Source organism: Budorcas taxicolor, chromosome 6 (genome assembly GCF_023091745.1).
Source record: "Budorcas taxicolor isolate Tak-1 chromosome 6, Takin1.1, whole genome shotgun sequence".
NCBI lineage: Eukaryota > Metazoa > Chordata > Mammalia > Artiodactyla > Bovidae > Budorcas > Budorcas taxicolor.
In genome coordinates, this window is record NC_068915.1 from 18,673,309 (window position 1) to 18,686,474 (window position 13,166).

Genomic DNA, 13,166 nt, shown 5'->3' on the forward strand with positions numbered 1-13,166 from the left:
TAGACTTGGATTACTGTGATATTGAATGGTTTGCCTTGGAAACGAAGAGCGATAATTCTGTCATTTTTAGGACTGTACCCAAGTACTGCATTTCGGACTCTTTGGTTGACTATGAGGGCTACTTCATTTCTTCTAAGGGATTCTTGCCCACAGTAGTAGATATAATGGTCACCTGAATTAAAATCACCCATTTCAGTCCATTTTAGTTCGCTGATTCCTAAAATGTCAATGTTCATTCTTGCCATCTTCCATTTGACCACTTCCAATTTACCTTGATTAATGGCCCTAACATTCCAGGTTCCTATGCAATATTGCTCTTTACAGCATCAGACTTTACTTCCATCACCAGACGCATCTGCAACTGGGCGCTGTTTTTGCTTTGGCTCCATCCTTTCATTCTTTCTGGAGTATTTCTCCACTCTTCTCCAGTATCATATGGGGCACCTATGGACCTGGGAGTTTGTCTTTCAGTGTAATATACCACCCATCAACAGAAAATTGGCTTAAAGATTTACTGAGCATGGTCTAGCCCATCAGAGCAAGACCCAGATTCCCCCATAGCCAGTCCTTTCCATCAGGAAGCTTCCACAAGCCTCTTATCTGTTAGAGGTCAGACAGAATGAAAACCACAATTACAGAAAACTAGCCAATGTTAACTAATTACAGAAAATTAATCTCATGGACTACAACCTTGTCTAATTCAATGAAACTATGAGCCATGCCATGTAGGGCCACCCAAGATGGACGGGTCATGGTGGAGAGTTCTGACAAAACATATTCCACTGGAGAGGTGAATGGCAAACCACTTTAGTATTCTTTCATTTATAACCCCATGAACAGTATGAAAAGGCAAAACTATCACACATTCCAAATCTTGATATACTGCATTAGTCAGAGGTTAAAAACAACAACAACAAACACTTTTGGTGGCAAACTAAAATAGAATTCAGAATATTGGTTTAACAAAGATATCCTTAGTGATTGATCAGGACATTCTAAATACAGAAAGGCGCTTTCTTTCCTTATCTTCTTGGATTAATCCCTTGATCATTATATATTACATTATCCTTATCTTTTGTAACAGTCTTTACAGTCCATTTTGTCTGATATGAGTATTGCTACTCCATTTCTTTTGATTCCCATTTGCATGGAGAACCTTCTTCCGTCCCCTCACTTTCAGTCTGTATGTGCCCCTGAGCCTGGGGTAGATCTCTTGTAGGTAGCATATATACGAAACTAGTTTTCGTAACCAATCAGCCAGTCTATGTCTTTTGGTTAGAGCATTTAATCCATTTATATTTAAGGTAATTATTGACATATATGTTCTTATTGCCATTTTAAAAACTGTTTTGGATTTGTTATTGTAGGTTTCTTCCCTTCTTTTTGTTCTTATGGTTTGATGACAATCTGATACTCTATTGAGTTGTGTTTGCACTGATTTTTCTTTTTTTGTGTATCTGTCTATTGTAGTTTTTTGGTTTACCGTTCCCATGAGGTTTTGATATAGCAGTCTACACACACACACACACACACACACACACACACACACACACGGTTGTTTTAAGTTGCTGGTCTCTTAATTTCAAATGTGTTTCTCATTTCTTGCATTTGTGCTTTCCTATTCTAACGCTTGCTGATTTTGATATCATATTTGTGTGCGGATGATTTCCTACTTTTACTGTACATTTGCCTTAACTGGTGAGCTTTTCCATTTGTGATTTTCATCTTTCTAGTTGTGGCCTCTTTTTCTTCCCTGCCTAGAGAAGTTCCTTTAGCTTTTGTTGTGAAGCTAATTTGGTGGTGCTGAATTCTCTTATCTGTAAGGATATTGATTTCTTCTTGAATCTGAGTGAGAGCCTGAATGAGAGCCTTACTTGGTACTCTTGGCTGTAGGTTTTTCTTTTTAATCAATTTATGTATCCTTCATCACTTTAAACATCCTTATCATTCTTTTTTTTTTTAAAGTGAGTCTTGGCTCTAGTCAGAAAGTTCTGAATATAAAACATTCAAAACAGTTGTGATGACTTGTGCATTTTAAAATTTAATTGAATGTTTTCTAAGATTATCTTTCTCAAGGAAGAATATCTACTGATAAATACATTGTGATTTACTTTAGGATCAGGCTGCATTGCACAATATTTTATTGAATCATGACAAATTACTGTGAACTTCATCTTATAAAATGTTTAACATTATATATTAATAAACTACACTGAAACATTTTACATATCAAATGCACACGATGATGCATGTTTTTCAAAATTATTTTAGGGGCAATGATTTTCAGATCACAGAATATAGTTTTTAGTTTCTGTATTATAGTTGGGAGTTCAATAAATAAAAGCCAAATAAGTAATTATTGAATACTAAAGGAATATCTAAGCAGCCGCCTTCAGAAACTATGGTGCACATCCAGAATATCATGAAATATCTGAAAATTTCCCCTCAAAATTAAAACAGCTCAATTCTCCTGGCAATAGGTTCAGGAATCCTCAAAGATGCATCTAGTAAACCCCTGTCCCCTAGAGGTAATTGTGGACAAAGGAAAAGATCAAATTGCCTAGCCTTTGGCATGAAGTGTGCAACTACACAGATTGAGTTATATTGCCCTGCACCTCCTGCAGTTACAATGTTAGGGTATGAGTCTGAAACGACCACGTTAAAGAGTAGCATATTTTGCATGTTCATTGAAATATAGCTCTATCATGCAGAATGTCATGACAAGGGAAATTAATCTTTTCCCTAGGGACTGAGAGGAAGTCAGTCTGATCTGATTTCCCAAATGCAATTGCCAACCCTTTGCTGTGTTAAGACCTCAGACATGTTCTAGTCCCCAGCCCTTTTGGCCACCTCCCTCTATCCACTTGCTTCACATGTTTTCCATTCCCACAGCTGGGTTGTCCCCCTGCAGGCTTTCTTCTGCCTGCCCAGCTGACGACGTTTTTCTGGCTCCAGAAAACTTCCAAGATTGTTACAAACAGTGCTTGCGGGGACAAAGGATTGTCCTGAGTAAAACAACAACAACAAAACTAGGACGCTCTTGCAAGAATCCGGATGGGTGGCTCCCCACATGGAAACTGTGTGATGTTTCTCTCTTCTTTTTCCCTCCTCTATTAAATAGGAACAATGTCACTGTTTCGAAAGCTTGGGAGTTAAACTAAGGTTTTACTTGTGGCAAAAGGTCTATAAAAAGTAGTCAGTGCTGCTGAGATACCTGAAGCACTTCCCATTTCATAATCACTTCTCTGTTGCATTGGGGCAGGGAGAAGGTTCTAAGGGATGGGCAGTAACTGAAAAGTAAAAAAATACAGTCAGCCCTAAATCTAAGTCTTGATTTAATAAGCCTTTTCTCTCTGCAGTTTTAAGAATAATAGGGAAAAAAAGAGGCTCAATTAGTTTAAGAAGAGGCAGTAACATTTTATTTTATTCATTAGAATATTATTTATCATTATTTGCATGCTGGGATTTTGCTTATAACTCTGGTTCCACTGAATTTAAACAGCCATAAAACGGTTGTCAAAAAGATGGAAAGAGAAAACGTTGTTTATAGTCTTGTCAGTGTTTTCTGCCAGTATTCTGTTTTTCCAACAGCTGCAGCAGGACACGCTGTTGGTATTTGGAGGCTTCTAGAAAGGGAAGTGGCCAAGTTTATTTTCCTAATCTCTAAATTCAGCACACTGGTCACCATTCAAATACCTTTTCTATGTGTGCATTAACAGTCATTAAAGATCAGTCGTGACACCTTACAGGGAGGTCTACAACCCAGGGCAGGGCTCTGATCCCCAGCTTTTCTGCTGCTGAGCACATAAGACTTATTTGCAGAAGTTACTTAACCTCTCTTCACTTCGTTGCTAAAACTGTAAAGAAAGGTTCCAGAGTAGCACAGAGTAAATGGATGTTAAAAAATACCCTTTATACTAAACAAGAAATGCTCACTTCTGATGGACATTATTTTCAAGCTGTGCCCAATGTGTTCACTCTTATTTCAGTCCATGGCATCCTGCTAATGATAACTAGCACTTCTATTTATGGGAACCACTGTATTTTTAGTCTGAAAGGGGGGGTTGGGCAAAACTTCTCTGTTTTTTGGCTTCATCAGGGACAGCTCTCATGCTTTCTTAATTTATGGCCTATCTTCTGCTATTATTAGGTCTCGCAAATGAATTCAGTCCCCAAGTGTGACTGAGGATAAGTCATGAATGATTTTGCATGAAGGCGCGTGCGTATTCCCGGATGCTCAGGGACTGATTTCTGATTCAGTTTTGGAAATGTTAATATAGGATAGCCATGCATAAAGTCTCTAATTCTTTCATTTGATTTCTAGACATCCACACAGACTGTCACTGTTCCTTATACTGTTCACTTAAAGTCAAGTGAATGAAGAGCCAAAGAAATTCACTATTAATAATTTCCATATCAGGCAAAGAGAATCAGTCTTCTTACTCACTTATAAAATAAGAACCAGAGATGCATATTATTATTTTTGCTAAATGGAAACTTAGACTGAGGTGCTCAAATGTAAAAATCATCATTAAATGGGACCTTTGGAGGCCAAAGTAAAGGAAAGTACTTTTCCATGGGAAAGTTTCTTAATGACACTTTTATTAAAGTATATAAGTCCCTTCAGTGGGCTTGTTAATTGCCACAAGTCATCACTTCTTCAGGATTCTCCATAACTATGTTAACTATGTGCCTTTCTTCTCTGTCTCTCCCTTCCTCCCTCTCTTGCCTAATATGATACCATTTCCAGACATGTTAAAAGGGACTAATGTAGGATGAGGAAGACTGGTGTGCTGCAGTCCATGGGGTCGCAAAGAGTCAGACACGACTGAGCAGCTGAACTGAACTGAATGTTCAGGAAAAACTCCATAGCAAACTGCAGAACTCTCATACTTGAGTTGAAAACTCTTCCCTGAAAAATTATGCATTAGGCCAAAAACATGAGAATCCCTTTTAACCAGTCAGAGTGGTGTTTTCTCCTGTTCTGCATTTTTTTGCTAATGGTTACATCAAGTAAACTTTATTGCTGACTAGACCCATCCTGAGGGACACTGATTTTCAGAAGACAAAGCATGTCCCCAAATATCAGTTCCTTTCCCTATAACTTGTTTCAATCAATTTTTCTCATCTATTCTTGATTTTATCCATACATAAATGCTGTTTATTGGAGCCAGGAGTTCCATAAGCATACTAGAAGCTATGTAATAGCACCTTGTATTTTAATTATTAAACACTTTCATTTTTGTCAAAGAACTTCCCTGAATATTATGTTCTGGGATTCCATTCCAAGGACAAGTTCACATTAACAATAACCTTCCATTAAAAAAAAAAAAAAATTCCTGCATACTTTTTCTGCCTATATCATTTCTAGTTCCTTAAAAGGTACACTGGAACATAATAACACTGCCTACTATTTTTGCTCTATCCTCTGAAAAATTGATGAGAACTTTACTGTGACCCCATTCACAAAGTACTGCTGTGCATACTGCTTTCTGTAACAGTGTCAAATATTTTCCACCAAGTATTTTCCATCTCCCAACAACTGAGAACAGGAAGATGATAATGTGCTTTCTCTAATTTTCTGCATAAATAAACTTCAACTTTTAGAAAACAAGTTGCTTTCTACCATACAGGCTATTTTTTTAGGAATGGAATCAAGTATTTCTCTATATTCAAAATCCCTTGAAGAGTCATTGTTTGAGTTGAATTACACATGATGTTTTAGGTGGCAAGTGTTTACTTCCATTGAAAGAACATGTCCTATTTTTGAGGAAAGAAAAAAAAAAAAGAAAACCTTGTGATACATCAAATGTTTCTTGCAAAACAATTTGGTGAAACAAATGTAAATGAATCAGAAACATGTGAAGTGTATTTCAGTTAAACTTAATGGGTTTAAATATGAAGGCAGTAAAGTGCTCGGGGGGAAAGAGTGTAGCAAGTCCGGAAGTGACATTTGTTTTGTTTTCATCAGTCCTGGACTCTTGAAAAGTGGCCTGATACTCTGAATTCAAGCTCATTCAGATTCATTCTTAAGCCTAATGATGAAGTTACAGAATGGGACAGTTTTATCCAAATTAATTTTATAGTTTTATCGGGCTTCACTTATAAAGTGGGCATCAAATATTGCCAGTGTGCAATGCTTCAAGAACACTTTTCAGTCTGAAGTTAGAGGTTTTTCTATTTTCTGTTCTCTTCTGAGGGTAAAAGTAAATTGTAATGATGTTAAAGGTTTATTTTTTATCATCAAATAACATGTAAAGTTTCCAGAGTCCCACATCAACTTCACACTTATTTCCTCTTTCTGTGTTACATGATCAGATCTGAATGGAAAACACAAGGGGTCTGAACACATGCAAACGTACCCAGGAGGAAGGCCCAGGGAGAAACGGCAAGGGAAGAAAGAGAGGGGTGGGGGTAAGGGAGAAGCAGTGCATGTAGGGTAAAGTCATCAACCTCATTTCAAAAGTAAAACGTTCAAATCACACTAATCATTTGAGAGTCACAAAAACTTTATCTTGTAGTTTTCTAGTCCTATCATTTATGCTTGCTTAAAAACTATATTGCTTTTTAAGTTTTTTTATTTTGCAATTTTAAAAAATTCATTATTGTGAAAAGTAGGAAAAAAAACAAACTACACCACAGCAATAAAAAAGACTTCCAAATAAGTCTCCCTGTCAACATGCCTCAAAATGTGAGTTAATTTGATGTGTGGTATGATATTTCTGTTTCTCCATTCTCAGTCTCTGAAAACAGGGACATTTTAAGCATTCCAGTAACTTCCTAGATACAAGGAATATATAATTGGAGGGTGTATATAAATGCATTTTTTGAGATAATATATGACATTGCTTAAGTAACCTTCTGAATCAACAACTTGGTAGAGAAGTGTAGGAACAGAAGTCCTTCCTGTGTAAGTAGCCTGTAGGGCTATTTTGTATGTCCCAAGTCTGCTTTTTTGTTCCCTGAGAACATAATGATATAACTGGAGTTTACCATGCTCCGACCACTCAGAATTCTACTGCTGCTCATCACTGAATTTGGAGTGAAGATACTGCTCCTTGAATTCTTTGTTCCCAAAGTTTCATTGCTTCAAACTCTCTGGAAGCATCTCTGTCTGTGTGTTCCTCACAGGCAGGAACTGAGAAATCACTCTTAGAATATCTGTTCCATAAGTGGGCAGGAAATGTATTTTAGCTGCTAGCACAGCCCATTGTTGCTTTTTGTAACCTTCTCCTTATGCTAGTTCAGTGGGTAAAAAAAAAGAGTGACTAGGCTGTTTCATTTACACCTTAAATCAGTGGCAGTATAACAATTACAGCTATTTTTTGAGCCTCCAGAGTCACACATTAGGGCTCTACTAATCAAAATAAAATCTAAATCCTAACCCCAACGTCGTGTCATTGAAAATACATGAACACTGTCAACTTTATCTTTGTCATCACCATCAGCAATCAATGTTTATGAAGCCCTTAATTAAGTAATTGTTACTACATAGTACCTCTGCTCCGAACATTATTAAATATTTCCTTTGAGGAGGGAAATATTCTGATTTTCCATCACGATTTGGGGCAATAGCTTTTTGCTTACAAGATCTAATCTTTGCTTTTGGTGTTCTTGTTCTGCTTCATGACAGGCCTACCCTTGTAGCAGTGATAAGGAATGTGAAGTTGGGAGGTACTGCCACAGTCCTCACCAAGGATCGTCGGCCTGCATGGTGTGTCGAAGGAAAAAGAAGCGCTGCCATAGAGATGGCATGTGTTGTCCTGGTACCCGCTGCAATAATGGTAAAGGGCTCATTCAGTGCTGATGGGCCTCTTTCCTTTCATGTAGGAAACCTGGAGACTTCTCCTTAGTCATACTTCTAAAATATAAGGAGACTTCCAAACTGGCAGGAGTGGGATCAGGGTTTAGAAATGTATAAGATTACCTGGTGTGTGTGTATTAGTCGCTCAGTTGTGTCTGACTTTTTGCAACCCCATAGACTGGAGCCTGCCAGGCTCCTCTGTCCATGGTATTTCCTAGACAAGAATACTGGAGTGGGTAGGCATTCCCTTCTCCAGGGCATCTTCCTGACCCAGGGATCAAACCTGTGTGTTCTACATTGCAGGTGAGTGCTTTACTGTCCCTCTCAGATCTTAGTTTTCCTGGGCTCTGATCACCTGCTATAATTTATAATCTATGCTGACCCAGGATTTGCCATTGAAATGTTGCCATTGAAATGCCATTGAAATGTTGCATATAAATAGCTAGACATTATATTCCACTGAGCACTTAAGTGAATATGTGCAAAGGAACCAAAGACAGAAACCTGTGATTCATCAATACACTTGTGAGATTGTTTTCATTTTCATACCAATTGCATAGCTTGATTCTCACACTCAAGGTGCCCTTTTTTGAAAGCCCCACACTGTGGCACACACAAATGCTGACAGAGCGATTGTTTCCTCCAAAAGGAAACATAGAAGTCTATTACATGGCCTTCACCCAATCTCAGTGACCTTATGGGCAGACAGTTCAGCGTTGATGATGAAATGAAGAACCTCCAACACGTGGTAAACCATTAAATACTTGCCGAGCATGATCAGGAACACAATTAGTCATGCAAAACATCATAATCAGGCTCATATTCCTACACTTGTTCCTGACCTATGGGCCTGGTCCTACTGAGAGTATCCTGGACAAGAAGCGAAGGGAAGAAGACCTCATCCCATTAGAGATGTTTACAGTGTGGATGGGGATTTTATTTTTGATTAAAAAAGGAACCTTGATCCTGAACACAGATGTCTGATCAGACAATTTTAAGCTACTAAGATTTGATAATACTTCACTCTGTCACTCTTCTAAACTCTTCGTATGTATTCACAGTAACTTTATGAAAGGAATTCTGTTTTTATCCCTATTTTTGCCCAAGGTCACTTGGTCATGAGACTGGCAAGACTGAAATCAAGAAAGCCTGGCTTAGGTCCAAACTATTGAGTTCTCAAGTCTAGATAGATGATAGATACATGGCCTCATACTTCACATCGGGAGACTACTACTTGAACAAGTCTAACTAATTATCTGACCATCTCCAGGCATCTGCATCCCAGTCACTGAGAGCATCTTAACCCCTCATATCCCAGCTCTGGACAGCACTCGACACAGAGATCGGAACCACGGCCATCACTCAAACCACGACCTGGGATGGCAGAACCTGGGAAGACCTCACACTAAGCTGTCACATATAAAAGGTGGGGATAGTTGTAGCTCCAGAGAAATGTAGATAATTAATTCCATTGCTTCTGAGTGCAATTTGAAAAAAAAATAATGGGAAGTTACTGAAATAGTAAGATTTTAACTGAATTTCTTCTCAATTTTGAGGATTCTAGAGGTTTCTTGGAGATCTTAAATTGTGAGAAATACATATGACAAGAATTGTGGTACTCCAGTTAACCATGCCATTTTCTAAATAGTTCAGCCTTTTTACAAGATATTTAGAATAAATCTTTTACACAAGCATTTCTCTTCCATAATCAAGAATAAAGCATTGCAAAACATAAATGGGAAAATGTTTGCTGCCTTAAGATTAAATTACTAAGATTTAGAGTCCTTTTCTCACCTTTGCAGATTCAGAAAATTTTATTTCACTAAACAACCAGGTAATATACTATGCATAAACCAATTTTCCAAAAATAATTGGTTTCTAGAGGGATTATGTATGCCCATAAAAATTCCCTTCCTTGTGTCACAATATTTGGTAAGCCTAATCACTAATAGTACATTTTTGAAAAGTAGAAATACCTATATTTTTAAAGGAGGCTTTTGCAAGTGTATTCTGTGGAGCACTGTTCTTTCAAGATATTATATGACTAAAAGAACCTGTGTGTTCAAGAGTTTTATAATAGTGTATCTGCCCATTTTTGGAACTTTAAAATAAACATTGATATATTGAAGGCTCTGACAAGTTCAGCAATGAGGAAAACAGGTTAACTTTTTTAGATACTGTATTTCCCTAGTTTACTTAACCATAAAACCATTTCCCCATATTTTTACCTTCTGTGGATCTAATATCCTACAAAATATCTGACTTGTTAGTCCAACCTAAAACACTAATGATTCTATCAATAGGGTTAAAGTGACTGACAGTCCCTCTTCAACCAGCCCTCGTCTACGCTTCCTGAAGGCCTTATCTCCTATCTCCTATTTCTATCCCACTGAAATCACATGCATTTGTTAGTACATGCATGCTTAGTCACTCAGTTGTGTCCTACTCTGTGACCCCATGGACTTGTAGCCCCCCAGGCTCCTCTTTCCATGGGATTTCCAAGGCAAGAATACTGAAGTGGGTGGCCATTTCTTTCTCCAGGGGCTCTTTCTGACCCAGGGATCAAACGCGCATCTCCTCTGTCTCCTGCATTGCCGGCAGAGTCTTTACCCGCTGAGCTGTCTGAGAAGTTGTCAGTACATGAGTGTCCATCTTTATTCTGACAGATCTCTATGTTACAGTACAGTTTCTAATTTATTAATCACTATTAGCTAATTATATGTGTAATTTCCTGATGGCAGCTAGCAAGAAATGTTGATGGCTAGTGAGTTGTGCCCACATTCACACAGTGGGACTGGTGACATCCAGGATGGCAGCTAACCTTTTAGATCAGGCTTGGCGCACTACAGCCCATGAGCCAAGTCTGTCCTGCTGCCAGTTTTTTTATTTTATTTTTTTTAATTTTTATTTTTACTTTACTTTACAATACTGTATTGGTTTTGCCATACATTGACATGAATCTACCATGGGTGTACATGAGTTCCCAATCCTGAACCCCCCTCCCACCCCATATCATCTCTCTGGATCATCGTAACACAGGCCTGCCCATTCACTTAGGCATCATCTGTGGCTGCTTTTGTGATACAAGAGCAGAATGAAGAGCTGTGACACAGATCACATGGCCTAAAAAGTCAGAACTATTTACAATCTGGGAGATGACAAAGAAGCTTGCGGGCTACACATCAACCCCACTGTGACATGTGGGTGCTCTCTGCTGACTTCATCCTTTTACTGAACTGAATCTCCAGATCTGTGCTCCTGTGATTTTTTTTTTGTGATGGGTTCTTGGTTGACCCTGGGGCTGTTTGCCCTTGCTCTGCTCCACTCTGCATCATAGCTTTTCTCAGACTTCATTGCCTGGACTCCCTGTCAGGTGGCTTCCAGCCGCATGGGTTTGGCTGTGGTGAGAGATGGAGAGGCAGAGGAGGGGAAAGGCCAACGGATTCTCTCTGCCTCTGGGAGTGTTTCTGGCAGAGCTGCGCCTCCTCGGGGCCTCAGCTCCTGCCGGGATTCCAGTCCCCTGCCCTTGCCCCATGCTGACGTCACCAGCTTCTCTGGACCCTCCAGCCTAAGTGTGGTGGTGGCTTCCTGCGGTGCTGCTCTACGTTCTCTGGGGCTTCTTAGCCTTGCAACTCACTGCCTGTGTGACCCGTTCTCTGCATTAAATATCTTCTCTTTTCAATACTCAGCTTCTGTTTTCCTGGCTAGATTTTAACTGATACCTGGCCTTAGGAGGTACAGACAACTTCAGCCTTCTTGACTCAGTTTGTTTACTTTTTCCAAGAAGGTATCAAATTAAATAGAAGGCATTTCTTTTTACTGTCATTCACCGAAGTAAACAACAACACAGAACAGAAATATCTAAGATCACACCATACCAAAGTGAAGAGAAGATGCAACCCCCTCCTAGCTATTCATTAAACTTAATATTCAGACAGCAAACAATGGAAAGAGATGATACTTGGTTCACATGATTAGAGGGAAAGTCAATTGTTATGACTCCAAGACATCACGGAAGATAGGAAGATAGTTTAAGTACAAATATTTTAGGTGCTTCTGATTGCAGAGTAGATTTTTCTCCTACACTGTCATGGTAAAATCTTTCGGTCATCATTTCTTTAGGACATGAAGGAGATCCCTGTCTACGTTCATTAGACTGCACTGAAGGGTTTTGCTGTGCTCGTCACTTCTGGACCAAAATCTGCAAACCAGTGCTCCATCAGGGGGAAGTCTGTACCAAGCAGCGCAAGAAGGGCTCACATGGGCTGGAAATCTTCCAGCGGTGTGACTGCGCAAAAGGCCTGTCTTGTAAAGTATGGAAAGATGCCACCTACTCCTCCAAAGCCAGACTCCACGTCTGTCAGAAAATATGACCACCTCTGAGGACAAGCATCAGGAGCAGACTGTGAATCCATGTATTTAATGCATTATAGCATGGTGGAGAGTAGGATTTGGATTTCAGAAGAAGGGGTAAAATGAGGAATATGATAAGAACATAGATCAAAGAAAAAGGAAATGGAAGATCAGAAAGGGTGACAAGTGTGGTCAGTGTGTTTTCCATCATGCAACTTGTTTATGTAAATAATGTACACATTTGTGAAGATGCCATGACTCAAAAAAAAAAATAAATAAATAAAGGCACACAGAGGGATTACTGATGAATACCATGTGACTTCCCAGGAGTTTAGGTTGTGCTGGAGGATCAATTTCCTTCACAGTGGTGACTGCCTATAAAAAATAACTATAAAGCCTTATTTCTATTTAAACAAAGTACTCCCCGTATACCCTGGCATACAACAGGCTCTAAAACGTGAAAAGAGGAATTGTTTATGGGAAATAAAAGCATGGAGCACAGAGAATCTGCAACACCGAATCACCTTTTAATTTGGAACACTACGTCTTACTGCTCAATTAAAGACCTTGGTAGGAAAAAAAGCAGTCAATATTTTCCAAATAATTTCAAAATAATCACAGGTCTTTAAGTCCTTCAGGAAAAAAAAAAAAAAAAAAGAAAACAACTTTGTTTTTCCTTAAGCTGCTTGTTTATATTTTTGAAAAGTTTAATTTCAGCTACAATTAATAAGAACCAGTAGAATAAGACCAAAGTAATCCCTTCAGGTTTCTAGATATAAACTGCATCTCTTGATTGTGCGTTATCCCTACTCATTTTATTCTCCAAATTATACCCATCGTGAATAACAGAGCAGAATTTTCAGGTTGTAAAAATTTTAAGATGCCCAAAGTAAAAGTTACTAGACCATATTATTGAAAGCTTTGGCATTCCCTATGTTAGATAGAACTAGACATTTACTCTTCACATACTCTGCAGTATAGTAAAAATGATAAAAGAAATGAGCTATAT

General features: G+C 38.6%; 1 protein-coding gene across 1 annotated transcript in view; it reads left to right on the forward strand.

The window, feature by feature from the left end:
- The window catches only part of DKK2 (dickkopf WNT signaling pathway inhibitor 2), a 124,472-nt gene extending 112,032 nt beyond the window's left edge, over positions 1-12,440 (forward strand). Inside the window, exons 2-4 of the mRNA XM_052642254.1 lie at positions 7,634-7,784; positions 9,075-9,230; positions 11,927-12,440. Coding sequence (XP_052498214.1) covers positions 7,634-7,784; positions 9,075-9,230; positions 11,927-12,177 — 558 coding nt within the window. The 3' untranslated portion in view covers positions 12,178-12,440. The remainder of the gene's footprint in view (positions 1-7,633; positions 7,785-9,074; positions 9,231-11,926) is intronic.
- Positions 12,441-13,166: the final 726 nt, after the last annotated feature.